General features: G+C 36.2%; 2 protein-coding genes across 6 annotated transcripts in view; one reads left to right on the top strand and one right to left on the bottom strand.

Annotated features, from left to right (window-relative positions):
• Window positions 1–13,408, bottom strand: part of LOC124636497 (uncharacterized protein CG43867) — a 370,559-nt gene that overhangs the window by 9,070 nt on the left and 348,081 nt on the right. For 2 of the 5 annotated variants that reach the window (XM_047172604.1, XM_047172609.1), the window contains 7 exons: window positions 11,160–11,361; window positions 10,308–10,515; window positions 9,764–9,925; window positions 8,795–8,935; window positions 7,982–8,126; window positions 7,490–7,602; window positions 6,953–7,180 (listed from right to left, as the gene is read on the bottom strand). In XM_047172604.1, coding sequence (XP_047028560.1) covers window positions 6,953–7,180; window positions 7,490–7,602; window positions 7,982–8,126; window positions 8,795–8,935; window positions 9,764–9,925; window positions 10,308–10,515; window positions 11,160–11,361 — 1,199 coding nt within the window. The remainder of the gene's footprint in view (window positions 1–6,952; window positions 7,181–7,489; window positions 7,603–7,981; window positions 8,127–8,794; window positions 8,936–9,763; window positions 9,926–10,307; window positions 10,516–11,159; window positions 11,362–13,408) is intronic. The other 3 variants (XM_047172607.1, XM_047172606.1, XM_047172608.1) reach the window with 3 other exon arrangements.
• On the top strand, window positions 11,677–13,229 carry LOC124636498 (3-oxoacyl-[acyl-carrier-protein] reductase FabG-like). Its single transcript, XM_047172610.1, has one exon. It carries the CDS (start codon window positions 12,328–12,330, stop codon window positions 13,063–13,065), a length of 738 nt encoding a protein of 245 aa, XP_047028566.1. The 5' UTR covers window positions 11,677–12,327; the 3' UTR covers window positions 13,066–13,229.

The following is a 13,408-nucleotide window of genomic DNA, read 5'->3' as shown; positions in this document are numbered from 1 at the left end:
CAGGCTGGCTTCCGGTCAGGCTATTCAACATTGGACCATATACTAACGGTAAGACAACTTTTTGAAAAAGCCAAAGAGTTTAAAGTGCCCTTCTACTGTTGCTTCATCGATTTCAACAAGGCATTTGACTCAATAGAACACAACAGTAATAATCTGGCAATGTCTGAAGAAACAAGGAGTCGACCAGAAATACATTAGGATTTAAAAAAAAGCATATACACTAACAGTACAGCAAGAATAAAACTAGAGAAACAAGGGAAACAAATAAACATAAACAGAGGCGTACGCCAGGGAGATCCACTGTCACCTAAATTATTCACAGCTGTACTGGAAGATATCTTTCGGAGACTGGAATGGGACCACTACGGACTTAACATAAATGGCGAAAATCTTACACACTTAAGGTTCGCTGATGACATAATAATACTGGCAAGGAGCAAAGACCAACTACAATACATGATCACTGATCTGGATAGAGAAAGCCGCAAGGTAGGTCTGACGATGAACACTTCAAAAACCAAAGCTATGACAAACGCATTGGAAGACAATATTCTTTTAAACGGCGAACCAGTAGAGTTTGTAAAAGAATACACTTACTTGGGCCAACAAATCTCGGTCACTGATATAATGACAAAAGAAATCGACACAAGGATTGGAAATGCATGGAAACGCTACTGGGGGTTTAAGGAAATAATGAAGAATACAGAAATCAAAACGTACGTGAAAACAAAACTGTATAACACTTGTATACTCCCAGTCTTGACATATGGCTGCGAGACATGGGCTCTCACCAAAGCGCAATATAAGAAACTTGAAACGTGTCAGACGGCAATGCAAAGAAGCATGCTAAATATAAGAAAATCTGATAGAATAAGAAACACCACTATCCGAAGGCGCATGAAAATTGAGAATGTCACAACTAGAATAAGGAAACTAAAGTGGAAATGGTCCGGCCACATAGTCAGAGGCAATGACAAGTGGAACAAAAACATAATATCTTGGTACCCTAGGGACAAGAAAAGAAATCGAGGAAGACAGTACCGAAGATGGGATGACGAAATTAAAAGCATAGCAGGGAATATATGGACTAGAAGAGCCCAATACAGAGCAGAGTGGAAGGAAATGGAGGAGGCCTTTGCCAAAGTTGGGCAAACAGACCAGGTCGTTGGTGTCATCAACTCGTCAGAGTTGTTAGATTAAGATTGTATACTGTAAACAAGGTCTGAATAAAGGCTATTTTTATTTTATTTTTTATTTTATTTAATATATGCTTAGGTTTATGTGATCATGAATTTTAAAATATTCCAATAGCGTTTCAATAAAAATAAATTGAAAAATCCGCTCGCTTCGCTCGCGGTTTCTTCATCTTTTCTGGTTTATTCTGCGCTCTTTGAGTCCAATCTAACAAAAAGTTAAAGCACCGAAGTAGCAAAAACAACTGACGCTCTACGCTGACGATTTCTAAGCTGTTCAGGAGGTGGAGGACTTTTGTGTCCCAAATAATTTCGCTTTTGTGTCCTCGAAACTCAAAAAATTTGGCGCTCGCTACGCTCGCGACTTTTTCACTTTAGGCCGGTTTTATAAACTCGTTTTGGTACTTTACTGTTCTAAATCTTAAAAATTTTGCGCTCGCTGCGCTCGCGGCTTTTTTACTTGACACTGGTTTCTATAAAACTAGTTAGCGCTTTATAACTTTGCAGTGGTATGACTCCGGTTTCTTTATGTTAAACCTAGCAAAAAGCACCATGAATGATTTCTACACAATTTTTAAGTACTTCAATTACAATTTTAGTCCGTGATTATATTGTGTCGTTTTTTTGGGGGGGTGCCACCCGATGGGTGCGCCTCTGATATAGTACCTACCCGAACGAATGAACCGATTTTAATTTAGTATTTTTTTTGTATTACAGGTGTTTTACGGGCGAGTTTCATGAAAATCAATTGAGCCGTTTAAAAGTTACAGAGGTTGGAGATAAACTTGTTAGGTCAACATTAAACTCTTCGGTACATAGCGGGTTGCAAAAATAATCTAGTAACTGACAGAAATATCATTAAGTTCACAATCATTAGGGGCGGCAAAAATTGAATGGCCTACTAGCGGCAAATTTGTAAATCCGCCACTGCCAGTTACTTAGGCAAACCGATACCCCATTGACAAAACTACATCAAAATTTGGTCCTGTCAGATTTTACCTATTCGCCTTTCACATCCTATATGAACTGAACGCAGAGAATCTGATGAGGACGTGGGTTATTTTCTCCAGTACTCCTATCAATGCTAATAAACTTCAAGTTTGCCCAACGTAGGCTAGGTTAACCGCCCTTTTGGATCCCCTAAATATCTCTACAGTTTCCTACTACATTTAGAGGACATTCCTACAACGTTTACCTGTATCGAGCTAGGCGATCCGGCGCTGGGCGGTACGTCGCTCTTGTTGTCGCCGCCCACGGACGCGGCGCCCGTGTCGCACGTGAACAGCGATTGAGTCGCGCACAGTAGCAGTTGCTGAACAAATGAAATGTTGGCGGTACGGTGGGACTGACACAGATGTGTTTGGACTTTCGTTTGAAGGGGTGCTTAGTGAATATAGGTTTGGTTGTGTGCGTTTGAGATAGATATATGTTGAGGTTTGAGTTTGAAGGGGTACTGTACTCTTAGGGGTAGTAAAACTAGTAAGGTAGTACTTAGTTATAGGTTTGGTTGTAGTGTATTAAGTGTGAAAGTGTGCGTAAGATAAGGGACTCAAATTACTGGAAGGTGTTCTATATAATTTTGTAGGCAATTTGTACATGTTGTATATCTGTTTATATATACTGTAGTACCTATATGTATGTATGTTATAAACAAATGTTCTTATAATATATAAATAGAATATTAAGTAAATAGATATTGGAAGCGTTAATAAATAACCGAAACCTAAGCATTGCAGTGAATGCTTGTATTAGAACCTGGTAACCCCTTTGGCATGATGTGTTTTAGTAGTGAGTTTGGACATAATAATATTAACCACAGAATGTGAGGTGCAATAGTTATTTCTATTTTATTTGAAAGCAGCTTCGGCTAGCGGTTTTACCCGCGTCCCGAGGACTCTACAATAGTACCCCGGACTAAGGCTTTATTGGCGATGTCACTACACCTCCCACAAATCGTAGGTTTTTCACCGTCAGAAAGTCGGCGGCGGGCGTCAGACTTGTTTTTAATTCCTAAACCGACGAAATATTTATATAACGTCAGAAACCTTTTTTTCATGAATCATTGTTATCAAGAGTCATTATATATTATTTTTTAAATGTAATTAAGTAGTTTCGATTGAAAGGACATCAAGCTCAAGATCGAAAGAAGTTGAAAAGCCTTCTGCAAACCATATTTCTCTGATGAGGGTTAAATGGATGCCATCATCATCATCATCAATTAGTGGGAAAATACATTCTGTGGTTAAACAATTATTCCTATTTTCTTTTTCTGATAGGTCACAATAATCTCTGCTGTTTTCCGTTTCTTACAAAATGCATTGTGTATATAAAATAATTTGACTAAAATAGACTATTTTACACTTTCCTATTTAGAATTAGTGCTAGTGCAAAATGCCAATGTGTTGTGCCTTTAAATACCAATTTCCCAAATAAGAGCAATTATAATTTAGTGCAGTGTTCTCTGCTGTCCTATATTATGTACAGTGGAGTAGTTTGTGATTCAATGTACAGTGTGTTTTTAACTAATGATAATGGATTGTGTAATATACTTCATAGTTTTAGATTTAGTGAGATTTCTCATCATACACAACTATTGTTATAATATTTGATACCTTCATAGAAAAGTCTGAGAATTTGCTAACGGAAATTAGATAACGTTTCAAAATATAATTTCTACGATGTAATCACATTTAGTACAGCATATTTTGTTAGTATTCACAGATGATAAATGATTTGATTAAGTAACATCGAATAACATTATCCAGTTACGAATACTATTAGGTGGCAATGGTTAGCAAACAATATGAGAACATATTACACAATCCCATCATCAGAACTTAAACCTACTTACTCCTATATACTCACCAAAATCTAAACATATATTGTATATAAAATATTATAATTATAATAAATATAATATATGGTCTATAGGTAACAGTCTAAAAACTTGCAACATCAACCTTTCATTACAAAGGAGATCGAACAGTGCGAAGGAACACTAGCTATGATAGATTATGAATGACAGATAAACGAAATAAAATAACATTCCCTAAGTCTATAGGGGAAAGGGACAAACATTCTCGGATGAAAAAAAAAAAAACGAAAATCGGGGAAAAAATTTACACCAACATTCCATTTGAAATTTTTGCAACGTAATATTTTTTTATGTTATGGCAACATCGTTTGACATTTCAAAATGCGAACGCGTCATTTAGTTTCCTTTTTGGAAAATGTTGCCAGAACTGAGGACGGATCAAATTGGAATAAAAACTCTTTGTTTGATTCCATGTTGTTAAATTTTGTCGCATATGCTTGGGCATATATTAGCATATATTCCGTAGAAGCCAATGAATAAATGGTATTCACAATACACAATTCCAAATTGATCAACCACGTGACGAAGCTTTATAAACAGCGACACACAAAGCGTACTATAACAATAATGGTTTGTTAGTGTATATTTACAGATTTCAAAGCAAATAAAATATATTAGATTTTAAAGCTGTAGTATAAATGATACATATTGTGCTCTTTCCCATGAAGCTTGACATTTTTCTACATGTGCTTTGCTTGCATATATTCAAATATGTATGTATTGAAGGTGCAAGACCAATTCATTTCCACTTAAAATAACTTTTGTTTGACGAAGTATAATTCCTTAAACTATTTTATTGAGTGTATTTAGCACACGTGCACATCAAATAACTAAAAAAAAAACAGAGCACAATATTCTAGAAAGATCTACAGTCACTATGCAAGAGAAACATCTTAAACACTGGTGAATACAACCGATGAGTATGTATAATTATGTATAAATTGTATGTAAATGATGATTACATATGAGAAAAGCATCGAAGCGATCGCCCGTAAGCTAAGCCGTTGCGAGTATATAGCGGTATAATTTGTACCCTACAGTTTTGTTAATAAATATATTGGAATTAATTTTGACATATCAGAGACCCCAAGCCCACACATTTGTACATTTTAATCATATTTTATTGTTTCAAGGAAGGTTTATTTTTGAGAATGAAAACTACTATATATTTAACTTCTTTCTGTCAAAATGAATTCCAATAACTTTGATATTAAATAAACGGATATTAAGTTTTTCGGTCATGGTTTTAACTGTCTTGGTAGGAACATTTAAAACCATGCTTAAATTCGTAAAGAACCGTAAAAGCTGTCCAGTATGACATGGAAAGCATTTAGGTAAAAATATATGAAGACTCTTTCGTGAAACTATTTAATAGCAAAAATGTGTAATAAAAACTTAAAAACATTTTGGTACATATTTTGATCACAAAGTTTTCTAATGCTTTGTTTTTGTTACACCTTTTTAAAGAAATGAGAACAACAATATTTTCCAATAAAGTTTGTATTCAATCTATGTATTTACATGTGTGGAGTATTTTAGACCTTATTCCAACTACGGTAAAGTTCTAAATACAAATTATAATTGTTGTTCTCATAAACGTGAATACAGACGAGCAATTTTATAGTCGTTGTAGTAAACCCACCGTTATGGACGATGTTTGGTCTGCAGTTTGACGGATATCTTAGTAAAATTGGATACGGAAAATAATCATTACTTGACCTTGAAAAAATTTAATATACGATGACGTATACAAAATGGTGTTTATGATAGATTAAGTAAATCAAGCAATATCCAATTATGAAATTTTGATAATAGACGGTGACGATATTTTTTTCAAACTTGACCTTGACTAGTACAATTCAATACATTTCGATTAAAATCCAATGTATACCTGTAATTGTAAACTAAGTCTATGTAATTTTGTCGATTTTGGATCTATCTAATAGAATATTCAATTAAAGTGATTAATTTTAACCTTGAACTGATGATATTTATTTATATTGATTAAAATTTATTTTTCAATCTTTTACAAACACTTATTCTTTCCATCTATTTGATTGGTTTTATTTGATGTTTACGGAAGTCAATAAAATAAAGATACTGAAACGAAATGACGTATAAACGTGACGTCACAAAACGTATGACGTATGAGACAAATTTAAACAACGAAGGTGACAAAATGGCCTCCAAAACGGCCATGATATTGTATCTTTCGGCCGCGAAAATAATCCTCACCTTGGATTGTGACCTCGACCATGATAATCGTAATCGCGACACTGAAATCAGCAATTGACTTTGAAAATGATAAAATTTACCTTGAAATAACCTCGGCCGTCAAATACTAAAATGGCCGTCAAATCGCACATTTTCATTGCCAAAATCTGACCTTGACCTTGAACGGTAATTTGGCCTTCCTTGCATATTTTCGTATCATTGGTTCGTGAATATTGCCCTTGATTTTAGCGGCCGAATTGTTACGATAATAATGTGTAATCTTTAAGGAAGTGTGAAGTTTTATTTATGTAATTTAGAGTGTATGAAAAGATTGTAAATTATCAAATTAATTACTAGACACATTTTAGTACAAAAAAGGATTTGATTATGACGAAATCTGTGCCTATTCTTTCAATTCAATTTTCTTTTTGGGATCTGGAGTTTTAAGTTAAAATTAAGTAAGAATTATTTGATAAATAATAGTGAAATACTGTTAATTATTATGATGAAATTTTTGATGACTATTTCAAATTATTTCTTGAGTTTCAAGGGTAAGTAATGCTTCCGTCAACATTTTCCAAACAATCATTTTATTGTCAAAACCGTCAAACCACAGACCAAACACCTACCCTCAAAACCAAAAAACACCCAAAAAAAAATGGCGACTTACATTCTTAAGCTTGGCCGCTTTAAGCTGCGTGCGACGGGCGGGCGAGGCCGTTACCTGGACGCCGAGCTTGCTGGACGTGTGCGGGGCCGTCTGCCGGGCCAGGGCCGCCAGCAGTTCCGCCTGGAGTTCCCCTACTTCCAGGCACTGCGCCAACGCGTTCTGGGCCAGCACCACGTGGTAGTCGATGCCGGCTTGTTCGACTGCTACTGACATGAATAGTTGTACGCACTGCGGATCAAAACATTGAATATATTCGAAAGTAGAAATACATACATGCTTGAACAACTATCAAAACGGTACCCCCCGAATATGCTCGCTTATTATCAGGAGTACAAAACGAACGATTAATGCACAAGTTAATAACCTATAACAACGTAAACATTTTTGTTTGTAAAAAATTCAATGAAAATACCGCACAGCAAAACAATAATTCTTATTATATGCGAACATAAAACAGAAATATTTTCTTAATATAACATTCTCCCATAGTCATAATTTCAGTATTATGCGTTAGTTGGCAAAAAAATAAACTCTTACCTTAAATAGTTTTAAAGCTTCTGCCTGCAACGCCTCGGAGTTGAGCGACGTGAGCGGAGACGTGAGGTTCTCTTTCGAGTATAGCAACGTTGGATGCCTCCATAGAACACAATCTGAAATTAAAAAGGTGTAAATATTTTAGGTGTTGAAATAATACTCCCCTTCGTCACCTTAATAAACCTATAGAATTTCGTAGTTTTTTTTTGCATATGTGTTTTTACAATAAAATGTTTTTCAAATAGCTTAACACCGGTACTGTATCCTACAAACCTTTGGTTGTTTTAAACAAGGCAAATAATTTTTCCATTTATTTTTCAGAAAAAAAGGCATACAAATACACTTTTTTCTTCAAATTTCAGTTGCACAGAAGATGTTCATATTTGAAAAAAAATTGAACATTTTAATGTTAATTTTAGTTGGTGTTTCACACCATTTTTGGTGGCAAAAACTTTCCAAGAATATACATAAGTACTTAAAAACAAATGTACTGACTAGGATCGCCATCAGTCTCCATGAGTTTCTGCACGAGCTGCTCGAAGTGCGTCCCCTGGCTCAGGCCGCCGCCGCTCACCACCGTCAGCTGGTACAGCCACGAGTCCTTGTCAGCCTTGCTCTCGAACAGGAGGTATGTCGGACCCTGCAATGAGGAATAGAGGCACTAGTATTTATGTTAAAGGGGTGTATTTTATTTGGAGGGTCTATTGAAAGTATAGTCTATTGAATGAAGTTATAGACTTAAAAGTGTTTTCTATCTAACATGCATATTTCATCCGTTTAGATGTATGTATCCTAGTATGTGTTAACATCCAAACCACTTCTTCATAAATTTTGCAGAAATATCGCATCAGGTGTGTCAATTATCAGTTATCACATCTAAATTACCAAAAAACTTCAACATAACCTAAAGTCCTACACATCTAAGCTACATTAATATTTGAGTGTATCACTGACCCCAGTTACCTGGTGCTGCGGGTAGATAGCCACAGTGAGGTGGTTGCGGGTGACATCATTCACAAGAACAAAAGTCCTACACATCTAAGCTACTTTAATATTTGAGTGTATCACTGACCCCAGTTACCTGGTGCTGCGGGTATATAGCCACAGTGAGGTGGTTGCGGGTGTCATCACTCATGAGAACCTAAAGTCCTACACATCTAAGCTACTTTAATATTTGAGTGTATCACTGACCCCAGTTACCTGGTGCTGCGGGTATATAGCCACAGTGAGGTGGTTGCGGGTGACATCATTCACAAGAAACAAAAGTCCTACACATCTAATCTACAAATATTTGAGTGTATCACTGACCCCAGTTACCTGGTGCTGTGGGTATATAGCCACAGTGAGGTGGTTGCGGGTGTCATCGTTCTTCTCTTCCGAGTCTGAGTCAGAAACGTGTTCTACGTCTTCTACTCGGGCGTCACGCATGTTGATCTGACCGGTGGGGTTCTGTGGAAGAAGTTGTTAGTTAAAATATGGCCTTGAAAAACTTAATGTGATACGTATTATGTATAAAGGTACGATACCTATGTTTATAAGTCTCGAAAGTATACAAAACTAAATTAAAATCGCTTCATCCATTCGAGAGCTATGGTGCCACAGATAGACAAACACCGCAAGCTATAACACCCTTCTTTTTCGGTGGGGATTGGAAAAGTAACGTTAAAATTAAAAGGCGGTTAATTTGGTGATAAAGTTACGTTAAATTTAAATGGTATTTGGTGATAAACAGGATAATTAATTTGGTTTAATTATACGTTTTATTGAACAGTTGTTTACGTACATAGATGAAAAACATTATATCTAGTACCTACCTAACATATACATAACTTAGTTGCCTTGTAAGAGAACTAAAGTTTTATGCCAAGGTTGGCAATCAATATGAAATCACAAAACTGCTTTTCAAGTTCTCAAACAGTTTACTGGTATTTAAACTGAACTGATTAATTTTTCAGCTCCTATAAGCGCACTGGTAAGAACTATGTACCTATTTTTTCAAATACATATTATATTACCTCATGTTTAATATATTTTATGTAATGCATATTTTATATAGTTTAAGTAGGTATATTTATATTAAACATCCGAGAGCATGTAAATGTCGGTCCTGCTTGTGATCTCTCTCCGGTGGTGTCGGATTGTCGTCCCATAGCGCTATGAGAGTGAAGGGATAGTGAGTGCACCTGTGTCCAAGCAAATGCTTGTGCACTATAATATGTCCTGCGCAGCTGGCTGATCTTACACGAGAACAGCCGCCGTGGCCGATGAACATCTTACCTGATCACCCGGCGACTTGAAGTACAGGAACATCTTTCCAATGAGAACACACCAGCTCTTCTTGGCGTGACCGTTCTTGACCTTCGTAAGCCAACCCTGGATCGTAGGCTTGTTATCCTCTTTGCTTAACAGGAGTTTCGTTGCATTCCGCCTTTGGACATTCTGGAATAAGGATTGGGTGAAGTGAGATATTTTTACTTATTTATTTTCAGTAAGACTGAATGCTTACAATTTTTGAGATTTGCCCTCAATATCTTAGCGTTTCCATCATTAGATCCTAGACTTTATGACAATTGGATTTTCATACAAAGAACGATGGAGTTTAAATTGCTTGCTCACGACGAATTGGTGACTTCAAACTTCAAATTCCAGCATTCCTCAAGAGTACTTAACTTTACTTGGAAAAGTAACACTGTTACTTGTCAGATGTTGAATTGAACCCACCCACACACAACTTCCAAAGTGATAATAAGAGATTCTTTCTCAAAATCAGACTAACATACAAGATACAATAAACACAGGATTTTATAAAGGAAGTACAAACCTGTAAAACTCTAATCCAGTCTTCCATAGTGGCGATACTGTCAGCAGTAAGATAATAAGTCCTGCTGCCAGTGAAGATCTCGAAGGTAGCCGCTCCCTCATTCCTGGATATCTTGCAGGCTTCACCGAGCCCTATCTGACCTTGAGGCTTTCGGTTCACCTCGGATTGCGACTTCCAGTAGGATAGTGTGCCGTTTTTGAGGACAAACCTAAGGAATAATGGGAACTTGTAAATTATAGTATTGTAACTTTTTTTACTGTATTTATGATTATTTTAAAACACCATACTATGTAAAGTAATGTAATTGAATAAAAATAAAAAACTGTGTCTTCGGCGCAAAAATTTCGGACCGACCTGCCTGACCGGCCCGACCGGCCTGACAATATGTGTACCAATAGATCGTATTATTATATCATTACCAAAACAAAAACATTAAATTCTTAAGAAGTTACAAAACATTCAGTTGAGGCACTTCACTGATGGTGACATTTAGCGCTCTGCATGTTGTTTTTATTTTGACTCAATTGATTTATCAATTGTCTTATAACTGTCTACATTTAAGTTACAACTGTTCAACAAATTTTTTAAATTATTAATTTTCCACGTACATATTGTTTTTTTGGCAAATGGCAAAAATCATCGCATGACCCCGCCCGCTGTGGGTTAGTAGCGCAGCGGTGAGGGAGTTTCAGACTCTTACTGACTAAAAATCCATCATGTTCCTCCGTAGGCATATTATGTACCAGAGCCGCGGTAACTCTTTCGAAGAATCAAATAAAATAAAAACTCCTTTTCGGTCACCTCAAACCTCAAAATACGTCACATAGACCAAAAAAGTCAGTAACAATTTACCATCGTTTCCTCCAAGTTTTCAACTTCCCCCCAAGCTTAGCCAGATGTCCACTCTTCTCCAACGCGTCGTGTCGTCTCGGTGAATCAGTAGTCGGCGGTGCCCGACAGAGCGATGCGAGCGAGGGCGACGCCGTGCTGTCGCACGACACCGCGTCCGGCGGGATCGCGTAGTCGTCCGACATGCCCGACTCGAACGACGTGTCTGGACGTATCATCAAATTCATTTATGTTATGTTTGTATAATATAATATGTATGTAAGTCTTAAAGGTATATATATCTATATCTATCTATTTGATTTGATTTATTTTTACGAATATGGGTACTTTTATATTGATCTTATTTTATTTTACAAAAGAAACATTGACCATATCCTAAAATAAGGCTTGCAAAATTAAACTATTGGATACAAAAATAATATAAATAAAGGCAAACTATATCATAGTTTATCTTCTTAAAATTCTCTTACGCTATAATACGATTCGTTAGTCGATTGTGTAGTGTAACAATGGTAGCGTCTGTAGTATTGTGAGTGAAGTGTTTGTTGTGAGTCAGGTTAAGGAAATAAACTTGAAGGAATAATGCCGGAAAAATATGGCTTCCGTTTTCATCTATCTTTGAAATGGACTAAAGATATTTTCGCATGTGAATTGGGTAATTGCTAGATTTATATTGCTTTTATAGGTATCTACTACCTTATAACTACTTAATGATTAATGAATATTAATACACATGGGACCACCCACTATTATTTCAATAAAACATGAAGTCTGTTGAAAGGTGGCTCTGAATATTCAAATGTCGTTCCTTACATAAAACTTTCACCTTCAATTGTTATTCAAATAAAATATTATCATTAATCACGTATTAATTGCCACTACGCCCTTAGTTGTTCAAGGTGCTAAAAGTTCGGTAAAGTCACTTTGTAAAATAGGTTACTTTCATAAATTATACACCATTTGTCGCCCTAATGATACACTTACAGCTAGTTCAATAAAGGACAGTTATAGAAAGTTGAAAGGTCATATTTAACACGTGTATAACTTAAAAGGGCAAATTAGGGCAATATAAAGGGATGGAAGAGACGACAGCCGTCAGTTCGGTTGAAAAATTCAATCAGAAAATACAAGAACTTCTTACATTTGTCACCGTAGATCCAGATTTCTCACGATGAGTTTCGCCAACAAAGTCGTGATTATAACCGGAGCTAGTTCAGGGATTGGCGCGGCCACAGCCATCCTTTTTTCTCAAGAAGGTGCGAACGTAGTTCTTGTGGGAAGGAACGAGATCAAGCTAGCTAGTGTAGCTAGGAAATGCGAGAACCCACTTATTATTAAAGCAGATGTAACTGACATGGATGACGCGAAGAGAATGATCGCGGAAACAATCGACACTCACGGGAAAATAGACGTACTTGTAAACAATGCGGGCATTGTGAGATACGAGAGCATATTAGACGAGAATGTTCTAGAAACATTCGATGCTTTAATCGACACTAACTTGCGAGCCCTATTCAATATCACACGTTTAGCTGTACCATACCTTATAGAAACTAAAGGGAACATTGTAAACATATCAAGTATTGCCGGAAAAATTGTTCCTGATTCACGATTGGTGGCTTACGGCATATCGAAAGCTGGTGTCGATAATTTTACTAAGGGACTCGCTTTGGAACTTTCGAAATATGGCGTGAGGGTCAACGCTATAAGTCCTGGGCCGGTGAAAACTGATATTTTGGAAAATGCTGGTGATGAAACTCCTTGGGAATGTTTTACGCCAGCTATGCCTTTGGGGAAGGTGGGTGAACCTGATGATATAGGGCATCTGGTGCTGTTCTTGGCAAGTGATAAGGCTGGCAGTATTACTGGTGTTGATTATGTTTGTGATAATGGGGTTATGTTGAAGTAGAGTAGTTTTTTTGAATTTCTGCATGTTATTTTAATGAGTGTTTAATCATATTAAAGTATTATTTTAGTTGATGTCATAATTGCTAGTATTAATTGTTGTGTGATATTAAGTGTCGTAGAATAAATTAATGTTTCTTGAAATCAATAAATAAATTATGTATTTTTTCTGTTATTTTATTACTTCCTTACCATTTACTTTTAATAGACTGTATTATAATGTTTAAGCAGAATTGTAAAGTTTAATTCAAGATTTTTGAACAAAAATGAGAGAGATCAGTTATCGACGAGATTAAATTGAATTTTCTAGATGTTGGGATTGTAAAAATAATTTGATGATTAGGATA

The sequence above is a fragment of the Helicoverpa zea genome, chromosome 14, assembly GCF_022581195.2.
Source record: "Helicoverpa zea isolate HzStark_Cry1AcR chromosome 14, ilHelZeax1.1, whole genome shotgun sequence".
NCBI lineage: Eukaryota > Metazoa > Arthropoda > Insecta > Lepidoptera > Noctuidae > Helicoverpa > Helicoverpa zea.
Note: the sequence above shows the minus strand (reverse complement) of the source record. Positions and strands in the feature narration are given on the sequence as shown.

Bases quoted from the DNA above. Each gene is read 5' to 3' on its own strand.
- LOC124636498 (XM_047172610.1), top strand. From the start codon at position 12,328: ATGAGTTTCGCCAACAAAGTCGTGATTATAACCGGAGCTAGTTCAGGG.